This window comes from Podarcis filfolensis (genome assembly GCF_964270895.1).
Source record: "Podarcis filfolensis genome assembly, chromosome: W".
NCBI classification, from domain to species: Eukaryota; Metazoa; Chordata; class Lepidosauria; order Squamata; family Lacertidae; genus Podarcis; species Podarcis filfolensis.
Genome location: NC_139619.1, coordinates 38,807,267 through 38,822,590, shown reverse-complemented (window position 1 = coordinate 38,822,590; position 15,324 = coordinate 38,807,267). Strand labels below are relative to the sequence as shown.

At 47.2% G+C, this 15,324-nt stretch overlaps 1 protein-coding gene across 1 annotated transcript in view; it reads left to right on the top strand.

Moving 5' to 3' along the window:
* Nucleotides 1-11,754, top strand: part of LOC310753812 (inositol polyphosphate 5-phosphatase OCRL-like) — a gene marked incomplete at both ends in the record, with an annotated part of 1,016,056 nt that extends 1,004,302 nt beyond the window's left edge. The window contains 4 exon segments of the mRNA XM_083595147.1: nucleotides 3,988-4,115; nucleotides 4,931-5,042; nucleotides 5,126-5,228; nucleotides 11,631-11,754. Coding sequence (XP_083451273.1) covers nucleotides 3,988-4,115; nucleotides 4,931-5,042; nucleotides 5,126-5,228; nucleotides 11,631-11,754 — 467 coding nt within the window.
* Between the last annotated feature and the right edge of the window lie 3,570 nt (nucleotides 11,755-15,324).

Sequence of the window (15,324 nt, the reverse complement as noted above, 5' to 3'; positions counted from 1 at the left end):
CAGCATTGGAAAAGCCTGCAAACACCCTCTAAACTTCCAGAAGCCCTTTTGAAAGGCCTTTTGAAAACCAGCAGCCTCCGTGCAAAACTCCTTGCTCCAACTCTCCACAGGCCTGAGAGGTCGGTGCCAAAGCTCCTGGGAGGGAGTCGAGATGCTGTTTCCATGCCACTTTGCCGCTTTTGTGCTCTTGGGGGGGGGACATTTTTGCCCCTTCAAGTGCCCCTTCCAGCTTTGCGGCAGTGTGCATGTGCCTCAAAGGCACGTAAATGGAGTTGCCCTTGTCAACGATCAGCAGCTGCTCCATGCAGTGGCAGCTGGTCCCTTAGGGCAAACCAGGCACTACCCCACCAACCTCACCTGCCTGCCTTCTGACTCAAATCCAGTCCAGGTGGTGACTCTAGCTCTCTGCGTTTTTCTCTTCCCTAGTCTCAATGTGGCCCTTGTAGAACTCGGCAGAGGAGAACGGAGACGAACCAGAATTTGCCATCACTGCTTGTAACTGATTTTGCGCTGCTTGACTCTGGGTCCGCTTGCGATTGGCAGCACGGGAGGCAGAAAGCCCAGTCTCATGATGCAGGCGCCAGCCCCCTCTGGCCCCAAGAGCCAGTTTTCTCCTTGTTTCTGTGCTCAGCCACTGCTGCACAGGCTATGCCACTCTGGCTTACTCTTACCACCTGAGCACTGGCATTTGGGAAGCGGTAGTGGCTGCTTTGGGGTGGCTCAGGGAAATGTCACTCCTCTCGAAATCAGATATACTTGGGTGTATTATCCTAGCCACAAGGAGACAGTGGTGACTGTCAATTTGGACAGCTGTAGACATTTAGAATCATGGAGGATATGTTTATCAGTGGCTACCGGTCAGGGCTATTTCTTGCCACTATTATCACAAACCACATGCTTTTGATTACCAGTTTCTGGGGAACATGATGGACAGAGTGCTCTTGTCCCCGTGTCCCTATGGACTCCCAAGGGCATGTGGTTGGCCATTCTGGGAACAAAATGCTGATCTAACCCAGCAAGGCTCCTGTGTATTTTAGCATGCACCAGCTACTCTTGCACTAAGACTCTGATACAGTATGTGTCATTCCCCACACCAATACACTCTCTCTCTCTCTCTCTCTCTCTCTCTCTCTCTCTCTCTCTCTCTCTCGACAGGGACGGGGAGTATTTACGGGGGGGGGGGGAGGGGAGGGGGGATGAACTGGGTCCTAATCAACAGCTGCCCTGGGGATGAGGGGATCAAATTCTCCATCCTTGCCAACTCCTTTTAGTGATGGGCTGCTTGCCACTGCTGTGCTCCTAAAGCTCTCTTGCTCCCCCCTCCTCTCTTTCTCTTTCTCTTGAATGTGGTAGCTTGAGATAGAACTAACCACCCTGAACATTTCTGGAGAGGAAGATGGGAAGGAGGCAGGAGGCATGGTTCACCAGCTGCTGTGTGCTGCATTGCCCAGACAAAGTCGTGGGCTGGGGCTCCAGCTGTTGCTCAGTTTCTACCACTGCCTCTGCAACGCGCTCTAGACAAGGGGTGGTGAACATGTGACCCCATCATCTCATCATGCTGGCTGGGGCTGCAGCCCATCAACCTATGAAGACCCATCCATGTTCTGTTGCTGTTTTTGTTACTTATTTCCTGATCTTCACCCTAAGGTCCCAGGGCAGGTTCCAACAATTTAAATAAAATGTTAGAAGAAGAGAAGTTTGGATTTGATATCCCGCTTTATCACTACCCGAAGGAGTCTCAAAGCGGCTAATATTCTCCTTTACCTTCCTCCCCAACAAACACTCTGTGAGGCGAGTGGGGCTGAGAGACTTCAGAGAAGTGTGACTGGCCCAAGGTCACCCAGCAGCTGCATGTGGAGAAGCGGAGACGCGAACCCGGTTCCCCAGATTACGATTCTACCGCTCTTAACCACTACACCACACTGGCTCTCTAGCCAAACCCCATGTGCACAGCTGCATATTCAGTAAGCTTTTGGGTGAACTGCACATCCAGAGTGGGAGGATTACTAGCTGCATATTAATAGGGGGAGGGGGAGCTTGGATTTGGGGTGCAAGCAATTTGTTTTTTGTTTCCCCACTTGAGATGCTTGCTGTGGCTAGGGCCGGGCGATATATTTTCAAATCAGCTTGAAGTCTAGATAGTGAGACTGGTTTCATAATTTCTGACCTGGCAATATATTGCGAATCATGATTTGTGTGTGTACTATGCAAAAAACACCATGTGGGGGGAAACTGTGAAGCCAGACAATGCTTCTCTAGATTCCTGCAGCCCCTGTGGACTCTGCCGGTTCAGCTTTCCCCTGCCCTCCTGCAGGGGGCAGCAGAAATCACAATGCGGGGAAAACCGTGAAGCCAGCCAATGCCTCTACATAGCTCCATCTTATTTCAGACATCGTGATATATTGGTGTATTGCAATCTTTAGCTAGTGATATATCACCGTGTTGAAAGCCAGCTATCACCCAGCCCTAGTTGTGGCCTCAGATGGCAAGACTTCTCCACCCAGCTGGAGCAAGGAAAGAATGCATACAGGCACACATTCTGTCAGGCTCTCATGCCAGTCCCCCTTGTCATTGGACCTCCAGGAGAAGCAGTTTCTGGATATCGTACCCCAGGATGGTGATGACTCCACTGAGCGGCCAAGGAGTTCTGGCTTTTGGTGGACCACCTCTTCAAGAATGCCTGCCACCAGGTGAGCTGAGGGGGACGGTACCATTGAAAGGATGGGTGTGGGCTGGAATCCAGTACCAGTTTTGGGGTGTGCAGGTTCCAAACGCCCCAATTGATTTATATCTTAGCTACCGACTCGCTCTTACAAACTCCTGCTGTGAGTATAGTGGCACCTTGGTGGAGCGGCAGCGGGTGGGACATTCAGCATATGGTCTTCCTTAGAGCGGCTCAGAAGAACCCAAGTGTTCCCAACCATTGTCTGTCTATCCCTAGCAAAGCGGCTCTCTGAGACTCGCCACTAGAAGAAGGGGGGAATGATTTCACTCTCCCATTGCCCCAAATCATGAGAAGGGTAGTAGGAATGCTACTGTGGAAAGCAGGCGGGATACAATTCTCAGCCCTTGCGCCAGCTCTCTTGGTGATGGGCTTCTCTCCATTGTGGCATTCCTCGACCTCACATTATGCACCCCAGGGCTGGATTGTTCTTCATGCTATCCAGGATGTACCTCATCCCTTCCGAACGCATGGGTGATACTCTGCTTCAGGAGGACCTCTTCCAGACCCCGGGGACGCAGGACGAGCTGCAGGAGATAACTGAGTGCCTGGACACCAGCATTCCCGAGACGATCCGTATCCTCTTTGGGGGGCATTGTTGGGGAGCAGGGCTGCTTGGTGGTTTGCTTTCGCTCTTGGCTGGAGTGGACCTCACTTTTATATACCTGGTGGCTTAGGTTCCTAGGCCAGCCCATCCTTAAGGCTCTGGGACACAGCACAATGAAATGCCCACAGTCAAGTCCAGTCATGCATCCAAACAGCTTCACAGCTTTAACCCCCATTTGAAAACATCAGCCTGGCTAGATAGAGCAGAGGTGGGGAATCTTGACAGGCCCGCAGGCCCCACATCTAGCATCATACGTGGTGTCAAGGTAAAGACATGGCTGCAAAGGCGCTTCAAGGGTGCGTTCAATTGTTCTTTGGCAAGCAGGGTTTGTTGACCGCACTTTTGGAGTTGACCACTAGTATTTGATGTTTGGATTGAAACCATGCCTGCAGAAGGACATTTCCTTGGCAGATCAGCTTTGCAGGCAGCTTCGTCAAGAGGGGAGGTGTGGGATAATTACAGTGGGGTGGCTCAGCTGGTAGAGCATGACACTCTTAATCTCAGGGCCGCGGGTTCAAGGTCCACCTTGCGCCAAAAGGGGAACTTGAAAGGTGGGCCCAGATGTATAAGGACCAAGCTTCTTGCTTTGGACCAGCCTGGGAAGGAGGCAGGCTGCAGGTAACAGGACAGAACACTTCCCTTGCCAGGCTGTCAATAGCTGGCAGTGACCACTCGGTGGCCGAAGCTCTGCTCATCTTCCTGGAGGCAGTGCCAGAACCAGTCCTTTGCTATGAACTGTATCAGCTCTGCCTTGAGTGCTCACATGACAGCCACCTCTGTCGCCAGGTCGGCCCCAGAGCCCCATCTCTTCCTGGCTGGTCTGTGGTGTGTACAGAAGCATAGAATCAGAAGGGATTTCCAAAGTCATCTAGTCCAAATGTTGCCGCAAGTAACAGGAAATCCACTAAAACATCCCTGAAAGCCAGTAAACCGGCACACTGGCAGGAGGGCTAGTCTGGTCTGGGAAGCCTTGTTAACTGCAGAGGTTGCTGATGTCTCCTTTGATAACCATCCCTCTCGGTTGTGGAGGGGGGTGGGGTGCACACATGTTGCCTTTTTGCTTTCTGACCAGGACTTGTAACAATAGCCCACCTGTTTCAGTGAACTTCGCTTGAATTTCCAACCCAGGAAGCGGCCATATACTGGGCCATCTAGCTCAGTATTGTCGAAATTGACAAGCAGTGGCTCTCCAGGATTTCAGACAAGGGATGTTCCCTACCCTCCTGGGAGATGCTGGGGGTGGAGCCTGAGACTTTCTGCATGAAAAGCAGGTGGTTTACTGCAGAGCTATGGCCCTTCCCCCAAGATATCTCAGTTGGTAGAGCATAAGACTCTTCATCTCAGTGTCCTGAGTTCCAGTCCCACCTTAGGCATTGCAGGGGGTTCGATTAGTTAACCCTCGTGGTCCCTTCCGACTCTACAGTTGTATTATTCCCCAAAGTTCGCAGCAGAGTTCTAGTCCGGTTACCATTTTAAACATTCTTTTTTTAATGCCAGGTCTAAACCTGCAAACATAACAAGTACACCGTGCTAGTGATCCATGCCTCTCCTCTAGCAAAGCTCTGCACTGAAACTCCAAACCGCCCCTCCCTGTCTTGCAGGTGATCTGCCAGTTGCCGCGGTCGCACCAGAATGTGTTCCGCTTCGTGGTGGCTTTCCTGCGGGAGCTGCTGAAATACTCTGAGAGCAACAACGTCAGTGGCAACATGCTAGGTAAGGCCTGCCTGTCCTGGCTGGGAGCTGGCCTTCCTCCTGCTCCCGCCTCCTCTCATGCAAATGTTTTCGCTTCCCTGCAGCCACCCTTTTCGCCAGCCTCCTGCTACGGCCTCTGCCCAACGTTCTGCCGAGTGCCATCGGCTTCCTCCTGGGCTTCCTGCTGGGGGCGGATGACTGCGAAAGGTGCCAAGCGTGACTGGAGACAAAGTGGGGAGGGAAGAGGCAAGGCCCAGCCTCTGTTCTCTGGTGCCTGCCCTTCCCCTTGTGCCATCTTGCCATGTGCCAGCTCCCTTCCCTGTGCTTCGCCCTTTCCACCTTTTCCTCTTGACTCTTGACACGGTTGCACACTTGGCTTTCCACATGGTTCCAGGGCATTGGCAGCAGGTTCAGGGTGCTTGGGGAGGGACCCTGTTGGAGGACAGTCATTCCCCTGCCCATCCTACTACCACCACTGCTGCTCTCAGTCCCTGCGCAGTAGTCCACGCTCTCCCCTTCTGCTGCAGCTGAGCATGTGCTACTCTTGGTGGGTACCAGGCATAAGGATTCCTGGCCTGTCCTGGGATTGCAGGACCTCTTTCTCTGTCCCCCCAGCCTTGATGCTCATCAAGAAGGGGCAGGGCAGCCACTGTGGCCCACGTACGCCTTAGCCTGCTCTCTATAGTTCAGCTATCTGTCCCCATTCTGCCAAGTAGAGTTCTAGGGTGTTCATTCTTCATGAAACACTAAGCGCTGCGTAAAGGGACCAGGGAGGAGGAGGGGGCGCAGGCTGGGAAGCAGGAGGGGAGCTGAGGCAGTGGGTACAGCTGGGTTGGGTTGGGCTCCCCACCCGACCCCAAGTTCTGCAACTTTGTCTTTCTGCTTTTCTGTCCTGGGTTCCTGTACTTGGTGCACACACACTCTTAATTTATTGGGAAACGGTTGTTTCAAAATGAAAGATCCGTTGTGCAGAGATTGTTCTGGTGTTTGGAGGGGAGCTACACTTGCCTTTGCTGGTTTCTCCACTGCTCTGAAGCTCAGCCAGACTTTCCAAATGTAGCCGCCTTGGGCCCTCGCAGCACACATGAGGGAGAGGCTGTGGAGAGGGGGTGCTGCATGGGGCATCAGGTCGTGCAGATACCATGGAATCTGACTTCGCTCTTCACAACAAGGCTTGCAGGTGCAGAAAGAGGGCTACATTGCTTCCCCAAGGTGTTTCTCAATTGCTCTCCTTCCTCATACTGCTTGCAGCTTGCAAGTTTCAGCCCAGCAGCAGCTGGCTGTGAATTATTGCATAGACTCTTGAGGGGAGGTCTGCCCTCCCCTCTCCCCATTAAGCTTTGTCTCCAGGGCTCAGTGGTAGGAGGGAGAGCAGAGGAAGAAAAAGAACTGGGCTTGGCTTGAGGGGGTTATGAGAGCATATGTGCACCTGGTGCCAAGGGATAAGGCTGCAGAACTGAGCAGAGCACACTTAAGAGCAGGAGGAGCTGAGCCCTGCTCCCGCCACCACCACCAACAGCAACTCCTAGATGTCCACTTGTTCTTCTCAAGGGAGTCCCCAAAATGACCAAAGGAGACTGGAGCTCTGAGAGCAGCTATGGAGACTGCAGAGTCTGGATGGGAGCTCTTTTATTATTTATTTTCATTTGAAGTGGGATGGAGTGGAGGCTAGATGGATCACTTTGAGGGGGGGGAAGCAAGCGGAGAGCAGTGGAACAGGATTGGGAACTTCCCCCTTCCCCACTGAAATAATCCAACTGGGCACCCTAGGAATTGGCAGGGCCAACCTGTGCATGAGGCGTTCCGAGGCCATTGGCTCAAGGGGGGGGGGGCAGATCAAGGTCCATAGAGCACCATGCTTGCAGCCATGCCACTATTGTGACCACAGTCAGGCCCTTGTGAGGGTTTTGCCAACACAACCTGCTCCTCTCCAGCCTCCTTTCCTAAAGGAGAAGCAGAGGCAGGGCTCAGGGTGTTTCTGCCGCAAGCAAAAACATCCTCAGCTGGTCCTGGCAGTGGACATTAGAAATTGCTTTCGTTACGGAAAAGAGTGGAATGCAGGAAAGTGGGGGAAGGGGAGTGTGTTAAAGGAAAATGGATGAGTTTTCCAAACTAAAATTGGGGTTGAAGACAGAGCTCGATTGAGTCACAAAAGGGGCTTCTGCCAGCCCAGTGGAATTTCCGGCTCCCCACATCCCAGCGTCTTAAAACACAAGAAGAGCTTGGGGAGTCAATTTTGTGCACAAGGTAGATGTTTGGCATGGTCAGTCCTTGATGTGAAAAGAGGATCCTTTCAATATTTACTTTGGTGAACTACAGCTCCCACAACAACAACTCTGAAGGTGACGCAGATGTTCAGAGCGGGGTGCTGATAATGCCAAGGTCATAAGTTTGATCCCTGTATAGGCCAACTGCATTATTCCTGCATTGTAGGGGATTGAACTAGATCAGTGGTTCCTAATTGGCTGATTACTGAGGACCCCTTATTTTTCAAAAGCCAAGCCGCAGACCCCCTACTTTTGAAAAAATTGATAACTCTATGGTAGTTACCTCTGCAAAGCAATTTTTTGAACAAAATGTGGGGTAATAAGCAAAGGATTTTAGGTATACTAAAAACAACAAGACCACCCATAAAATGTATGCTATTGCCATGCCAATATGAGAGAAAATTAGTTGGAGGGAGGCAAGGGATGGGGCCACGGACCCCTGATTGGGAATAACGGAACTAGATGGTCCTCGGTGTCCCTTCCAACTCCACAATTCTATGATCCTGTGTCTTAAACACAAATCTTGAGGAATAGTGTGTGTGTGTTTCTGTTTGAACTTTCCCAGCCTTTGCTTTATTCTGATTTGCGCTTGCGTCCCTACTCCCCACGTGTAGAATTGCTATACCTTGGGATTTTCCTGGACATTCAAGCGTTTCCCGCATGGACACTTGTTTCCAACGGCCAAATCCCGGCAGATGGCAACCCTACCCAATTGTGCCAGATTGCCTGGCATACATTACAAGCATCTAGTCACATAGATTCTCCAGAATCCCGGGGCTAGCCGACCTGACGGGAAGAGTCCGCGACCAGAAGGAGGAGGAGTACCAGGAAGAATGGACAAAATTCAAAGATTATTTAGCTAAATATGTCAAGATAACCTAATTGGAAAAGCTTGCAAATATGAGATAGGCTTAGGGTTTAAATATGTAAGGATAGGAATTAAGATGTTTCGAGCTAGATTAGAAAGAATGAAAGATGTGAAGTGATCAAGTTTTTTTTTGGTTTTTTTTTTAAGAAGATTGATTTTGGAAAACTGTTAAAATGAAATACAATGAAATTCAACCAGGGGGATTTGAGGAAGTCACTTAACAATGTTATCAAGATTGGTTTAATTACAATTAGGATGTATGTTTGTTTGTTTGTTTGTTTGTCTTAATTTTTTTTTGGAAAATTAATTAAAAAAACTGAAAAGAAAAACACCATAGATTATCCAGAATCCCAAGCAGCGACACTGTGAAACTTTCATAGGAATAAAAGGTAGGGGGAAAGGAGGCACAATGTCAAGCAGGCAGCAGAATAAACCTGAGCACTGTGGGTCTAAAACCGGCCCCTGAATCTCTTGCTCCCCACTCTGCCCTTCTAACAATACCATTTTTTTGCTTGCTGGATGGCTGTGTGCAATGAGACCTCAGTCACTGAGGAAGGGTGCTAGCCCAGTGGTAGAAGTATGTGCTTGGCATGCAGGCGATCCAAAAATCAATTAAGAGCAAAATTCCAGTTCTCATGTTTTCTGTCGAAATGGCTAATTTAAAGGGGAATAGCATGGTGCCTTCCACAGAGTCAGACCAAGGAGAAATTCTGTAAGCAAAGGTAGCAGGCTTTGAAAAGCTTATGCAGATACACAAGGACACATTGCTAAAAGAAACAAAGGGATTTGGAGGGACCATGAGTGAACAGGTAGTACCAGAATGTACAGAATTGTACCTAGAAAAAGGTTACAACTGGATTACCTTTTTGTAAACAAAAACAACAACAACCCCCAAAATAAAACTCGGAAGCAGCAGGACTCCTTAGAAACTCTTCAAAAAACAAAACACAAAACTGCATATCCCTACCTAGTCACCAAATGTGAGGGGAAACGTAAACCAGCGTCTTACACTGCTTTAAATGATAGCCAGATTCTGCAATTTTTTACCACACCAGAAGTAAAAGCACGGGGCATTAATAAGTTTTTGAAAAATCATGCACTTCATTTGTAGGCAAGGGAAAGCTTTCTGAAATGTACAAAATCTTACTAAGACACACAATCTGTTGAAATGACCAAGCAGCGGACGAGATTCGGGGACAGTGGTGTGCCGCCTGGGGAAATGTTCCTTTCCATTCACCTTAAGCAAAGAGGTGGTGACCTTGTGCATCCATAAATAACTTTCAGAAATGTATTTCATTACTTCCCAAAGCTTCTCAATGGGCTACCAAATGGCATTTCTTTCTATTTTGGATGAAACTGGGGAAGCAGCTTTAGAAGAAGGGGTTGCTGACATTCACTGGCCTGGAAAACACCTGATGCCAATATGATGGCATAGCGGTGTCCGCAAATTGTGGGTGGTGAATTGTTTGGGTGGCCTCTCTTGAGAAATGTTGCCAGAAAATGTATGAACCTGTTTGTGATAAAAAGTGATTCGTAAAGCTGCAAACAGCAGGTGTCCCAAGGTTAGGGAGAAAACATGGCAACGAAAGAGGGGGGAGATTAGTTCAGGGTCAAGCTGGATGGGTTGTCAAGGAAACAGTGTCCTGCCCATCTTTGTGACATCTCGTGCTGCTTGTAGAAAAGACAGAAGCTACACATCCCTGTCGTGGGATAGTTGGGAGGAGTTGGCTGAGACAGAACTGGGACGGAGAAGCAAGCAAGCGAGCGAGGGACCAACAGGGGAGATAGGTGTAGACTTTGCTTTGCTTTGCTTTCACTTTATCATTTCATTTTCATTTGTATATTTTGTGCACATATTTTAACCCTGTATATTTTAGACAGAAAGGAGTAGGGTTAGAGGCAAGGTTCAGAGTTAGTGTTGTGTGAGCATTTTAAAGCAGTTGAGTTTAAACAGGAGGGGATTTCACCTGAAGAGATGGCCAGCATCGTGAATCTGTAAGTAGGATTTCTTCTGCTTCTTTTTTTTTAATCTTCTGGGGCGAGGGCTTGGGGTCCCCCACACGGCCAGCATCCCCATGGAATTCAACCCCTTCCTGAACAGCTTAACTTCTCTTCCCACCCCCTCCCTTTCCCCGCCTTCCCATTCTCCCTCAAATCTCATTGCAGCTCAGCTGGTTAGAGGGAGCTGCAGATAGCACCAAGGTTGCAGGTTCGATTCCCATAAGGTACAGCTGCATATTCCTGCATTGCAGGGGGTTGGACTAGATGATCCCCAGGGTACCTTCCATGATCATTATTTTGGGATGCTTTTTATTACATTCATAGCCCACTTTTCATCCAAGCAGTTCAAGGTGGCATTTATGGCTTGCCTTTCCCCCTGTTTTTCCCCTCACAACAAACCTGTTAGGCAGGCTAGGATGAGAGTGACTGGACCCAACATCAAACAGCGCACTTCATGACTGAGTGGGGATTTGCACTCGGATCTCCCAGGTCCTCCTAGTCCAGAATTCTAGCCACTATACACCCCCCCTCTCTCTACCACTTCTCCCTTTCTCAACTCTTCAGCCATCAACTGCAACAGACAGGGGTTCTGTCAGTCTTCCTGTCAGTCACTCTGGCTCTAAGAGAGTTTTCATTGCATTCTTTGGCTCATCTATGCCTTGATGCTTTGACGACCTTCCTAGCAGCCCCCTTCGCTCTCCAGGCAGGGCTGCTGTCCTAACAGCATTATGCTGAGGGCTCTTTTAAATGCTGGAAATGCTTCCCTTATCTTTGCTTTGCTGGGGGTGGGGGTGGGGGAAGTGTTGGAATCCGCCCCCCCACATACATGAGATGCACCACTGTGTTCCTGTAGAGAGCCGTTTGGGGTCTGTGGGTGCATTAAAAAAACAAAAAGAGCCCTATTGCGTGGCGAGTCCCCCCCCCCCCCAAGTGGAAATAAAGACACATGACACAATTATTTCAGGTTAATGGGGTAAATATGGCCACAACTTTATTGGTTACAGGTGATGAGTGGTATTGGCTTAGGCATTGGTCCTAACTGACTATCCGGCTTCAGCCCGTCCGCTTGAAGTCCGGGAAGGGTTAACCACCAGTAGGGGGAGTCCTGCTGATGCACATCAACTCGGAACCCCCCCCCGTCACCGCTCAGGGGCGTGCCTTAGGCCCTCACCTCCATAGGCTTCGGACAGGGCCACGCCCCTCGGAATCCTTTATCGGACTACCCTTCAATATGCGGGGCAGGTGTGTTAGGGGACATTCGGCACAGAAACATGTGTGTATACCTTTAAGAGGTTTCTGGGATTAATTGGCTGCAGCTGACCGTTGCTATAAAGGAAAAAAGCTGAGTTTTGTGGCCTGCCTGCAGGAATAACACCCACCAGAGTTTGTGTTTATTGTTTAGTAATAAAGTCTTTGTTTTAGTTTGGGTTTTTACACCTATGTCTCCTGGAGTCTCTCTGTCCTCTGCCACAGGCTGGAAATCCCCCTCCAACAGGTTATGGGCCCAGTCCCCAGTCCTGAGTGGGCAGAGACAGAGTGTGAAAAGAACCCAGAGACTGGAAGCAACTCAGCGTTTCTCAAGCAGCTGTCTGTGTGAAGGCATTGGCAGGGAGTGTCTGTTTGAGACCAGGAGCTGAACATTTCTTTTTCTTTTCTTTTTTTATAAAATGTTTATTGAGATTTTACAAAAAACAAAGGTTTACAAAATAGAAAGAAAACATATAAAAAGAGATAAATAAAAAGAAAACATACAAAAATACATAAAATAGAAAAAAGAAAAAAGAAAAAATAAACATACAAAATGCAAAAAACGAATAAGTAAGAAAAAATTAAAAACAAATCCATTTTTTATATATTTAAACTCTTTAGCTTGTTTCCTTGACCTCCTCGCACCTCCCCTTTTTGTGTTCCCATTTACATAATCAAATCAACAAATCCTTACCCTCTTTCCTTTAACTTAACTCTATATCTTAACATATTATAACTCTATATTTTCATCCATTATCAATCCATTTTTGCATATTCTTATTAACTTTGTTGCTAATACCACTTATTTTCAATCCAACATCATTTTAACATTCATTAATTTTACAGTGTTTCTGCAAATAGTCTTTAAATTTCTTCCAATCTTCTTCCACCAACTCTTCTCCCTGGTCTCGGATTCTGCCAGTCATTTCCGCCAATTCCATATAGTCCATCACCTTCATCTGCCACTCTTCCAGGGTGGGTAAATCTTGTGTCTTCCAATACTTTGCAGTAAGTATTCTTGCTGCTGTTGTTGCATACATGAAGAAAGTTCTATCCTTCTTTGGCACCAGTTGGCCGACTATGCCCAAAAGAAAGGACTCTATTTTCTTCAGAAAGGTATATTTAAATACCTTTTTCATTTCATTATAGATTATCTCCCAGAAAGCCTTAATCTTTGGGCACGTCCACCAAAGGTGAAAGAATGTACCTTCATTTTCTTTACATTTCCAACATTTGTTATCGGGCAAATGATATATTTTTGCAAGCTTGACTGGTGTCATGTACCACCTGTATATCATTTTCATAATATTCTCTCTTAAGGCATTACATGCCGTAAATTTCATACCGGTGGTCCATAACTGTTCCCAGTCAGCAAACATAATGTTATGTCCAACATCTTGTGCCCATTTAATCATAGCAGATTTCACCGTTTCATCCTGCGTATTCCATTTTAACAGCAAGTTATACATTCTTGAAAGTATCTTAGTTTTGGGATCTAACAGTTCTGTTTCCAATTTTGATTTTTCCACCTGGAAGCCAATTTTTTTGTCCAAATTATAGGCCTCTCTTATTTGATAATAATGAAGCCAATCTCGCACTTTATCTTTTAGTTTCTCAAAACTCTGCAATTTTAATTTGTCTCCTTCTTGTTCCAATATTTCCCAATATTTCGGCCATTTGGCCTCCATATTGAGCTTTTTCTGAGCCTTTGCTTCCATTGGTGACAACCACCTTGGGGTTTTATTTTCAAGTAAGTCTTTACATCTTATCCAGACATTAAACAAAGCTTTCCTGACAATATGGTTTTTAAATGCTTTATGTGCTTTAACCTTGTCGTACCACAAATATGCATGCCACCCAAAAACATTATTAAAACCTTCTAAGTCCAAAATGTCTGTGTTCTCAAGAAGCAGCCAGTCTTTCAACCAGCAGAATGCTGCTGATTCATAGTAAAGTTTAAGGTCTGGCAGGGCAAATCCGCCTCTTTCCTTTGCGTCAGTTAATATTTTAAATTTTATTCTGGGCTTCTTGCCCAGGAGCTGAACATTTCTTCAAGCCACGTGTGAGTAAGGACTGAGTGGAAAGCTGAAAGCTGGGTGGAGCCATGGCTGGACTTGGAGCTGGAGCTCAAGGGGGAGCTTCCTATTTTCCAGTAGAGAAACTGGGAGAGTCCAATTATATGTCATGGAGTTTACAGATGCAGGCGTTTTTAAAGAAAGAACAATGTTGGACTGTTATTGTTAACCCTCCTGTAAAAGAGGAGGATGAAGAAGTAGATGAAGCAGACCAAAGGCTGGAGGACAAAGCCTATGCCAATTTAATTTTGAGTTTAGAGAAGTCTCAGTTATCTCATGTGCGAGACCTTGAAACAGCAAGTGAGATTTGGCAAGCACTGAGAGCGATACATATTAGAGACACTGCTGGCAGCAAAATTACCCTAATGAGAGCTCTGTACCGAGCCAGACTAAGTGAGGGTGAATGTGTTTCAACACACCTTCAAAGAATGTGTGATTTATTTTCACAGTTAAATGAACTTGGGGGACATTTTTCTGAACAGAGAAAGGTTTATATTGTGCTGTCTTCACTTCCTGAGTCATGGGACAATTTAGTGATGACTCTGGAGGCAATTCTAGAAAGCCAATTAACAATGCATTTCTTAACTGGGCGTTTGCTTGATGAGGAGGAAAGACGCCATGAGAGGAAGGCCACAACCCCTCACCGTAACTCCAGAAATGGGAGGCAGTCCAGTAAAAGATATGCAACTGATGAGGAGCGGCAACCTAAAGAGGTTGTTGACCACAGAGAGGAAGCAGCTTTCACAGTCAGGAGATGCTATTGTTGTGGGTGAACCAAGCATTTAGTACATCAGTGCACTGTGTCTGTGGGAGAAAACACAAGAAAAGGGCGGCCTGTGTTTGCTGGGAAGCGAGGAGACAGGAAGAGACGAGTCCAGTATGTTTCTGCAGCAGTTCAAGGCACCAGTCACGACGTTGGACAAGACTGGATTTTAGACTCAGCAGCGACAAACATTTTTGTTAAGTCTGCACAAACCCTTGTAGAAAAGCAGCCTTGTAAATCTGTAAATGTAGTACTAGCTGATGGAACAGTGCATGAGTCAGTTGGAAAGGGTAGTGTGAATATCAACTGTTTAAGTACCAAGTTTACCAATGTTTTATGTGTACCAAGTTTAGAAAATAATTTGCTTTCATTTACAAGTCTTGTTAAGCAGGGATTCAAAGTAACCTTCTCTGCTTCAGGCTGTAAAATAGAGAAAGCTGGAAAAGTGGTTACAGCGTCACTACAAAATGGTTTGTTTGTTTTGAAAGACCAGCTAGTAAGTGAGTCTGGGGCATGTGTTAAAGCCTGTAATAGAGCCTTGCATGATGAGTGCCAGCATCTGTGGCATCATCGTTTGGGGCATGCCAATTTCCGCAGTATTGCAAAAATGCCAGAATTAAGTAAGGGAATTAAAATGAAAAAATGCTCAGTTTTTCTGGACTGCAATACCTGCAAGGAGTCTAAAAGTAAGCGAGGGTCTTATTCTGAAAGTACTAGAATTAGCAAGAGGCCATTTGCTTTAGTACATTCAGACCTTTGTGGGCCATTTGCAGAGTCTGAAGGAGGAGCAAAGTTTTTTTTGGTTCTTGTAGATGATTATAGCCGGTATACTTGGGTATGCTTGTTAAAACACAAAAGTGAAACTGGTCAACTGATTAAGAATTGGGTCAACTATATAGAAATGCAGTTCCCCTACAAAGTTACCCAACTGCAGAGTGACCGTGGAGGCGAGTTCATGTCTGAAGCCCTCCAGGTCTGGTTGAAGAAGCGTGGTATTAGTCACCGTAAATCGTGTCCGTTTTCGCCTGAAGAAAATTCAGTTGCAGAACGCAAGATAAGGTCTTTGCAAACAATGCTAGAT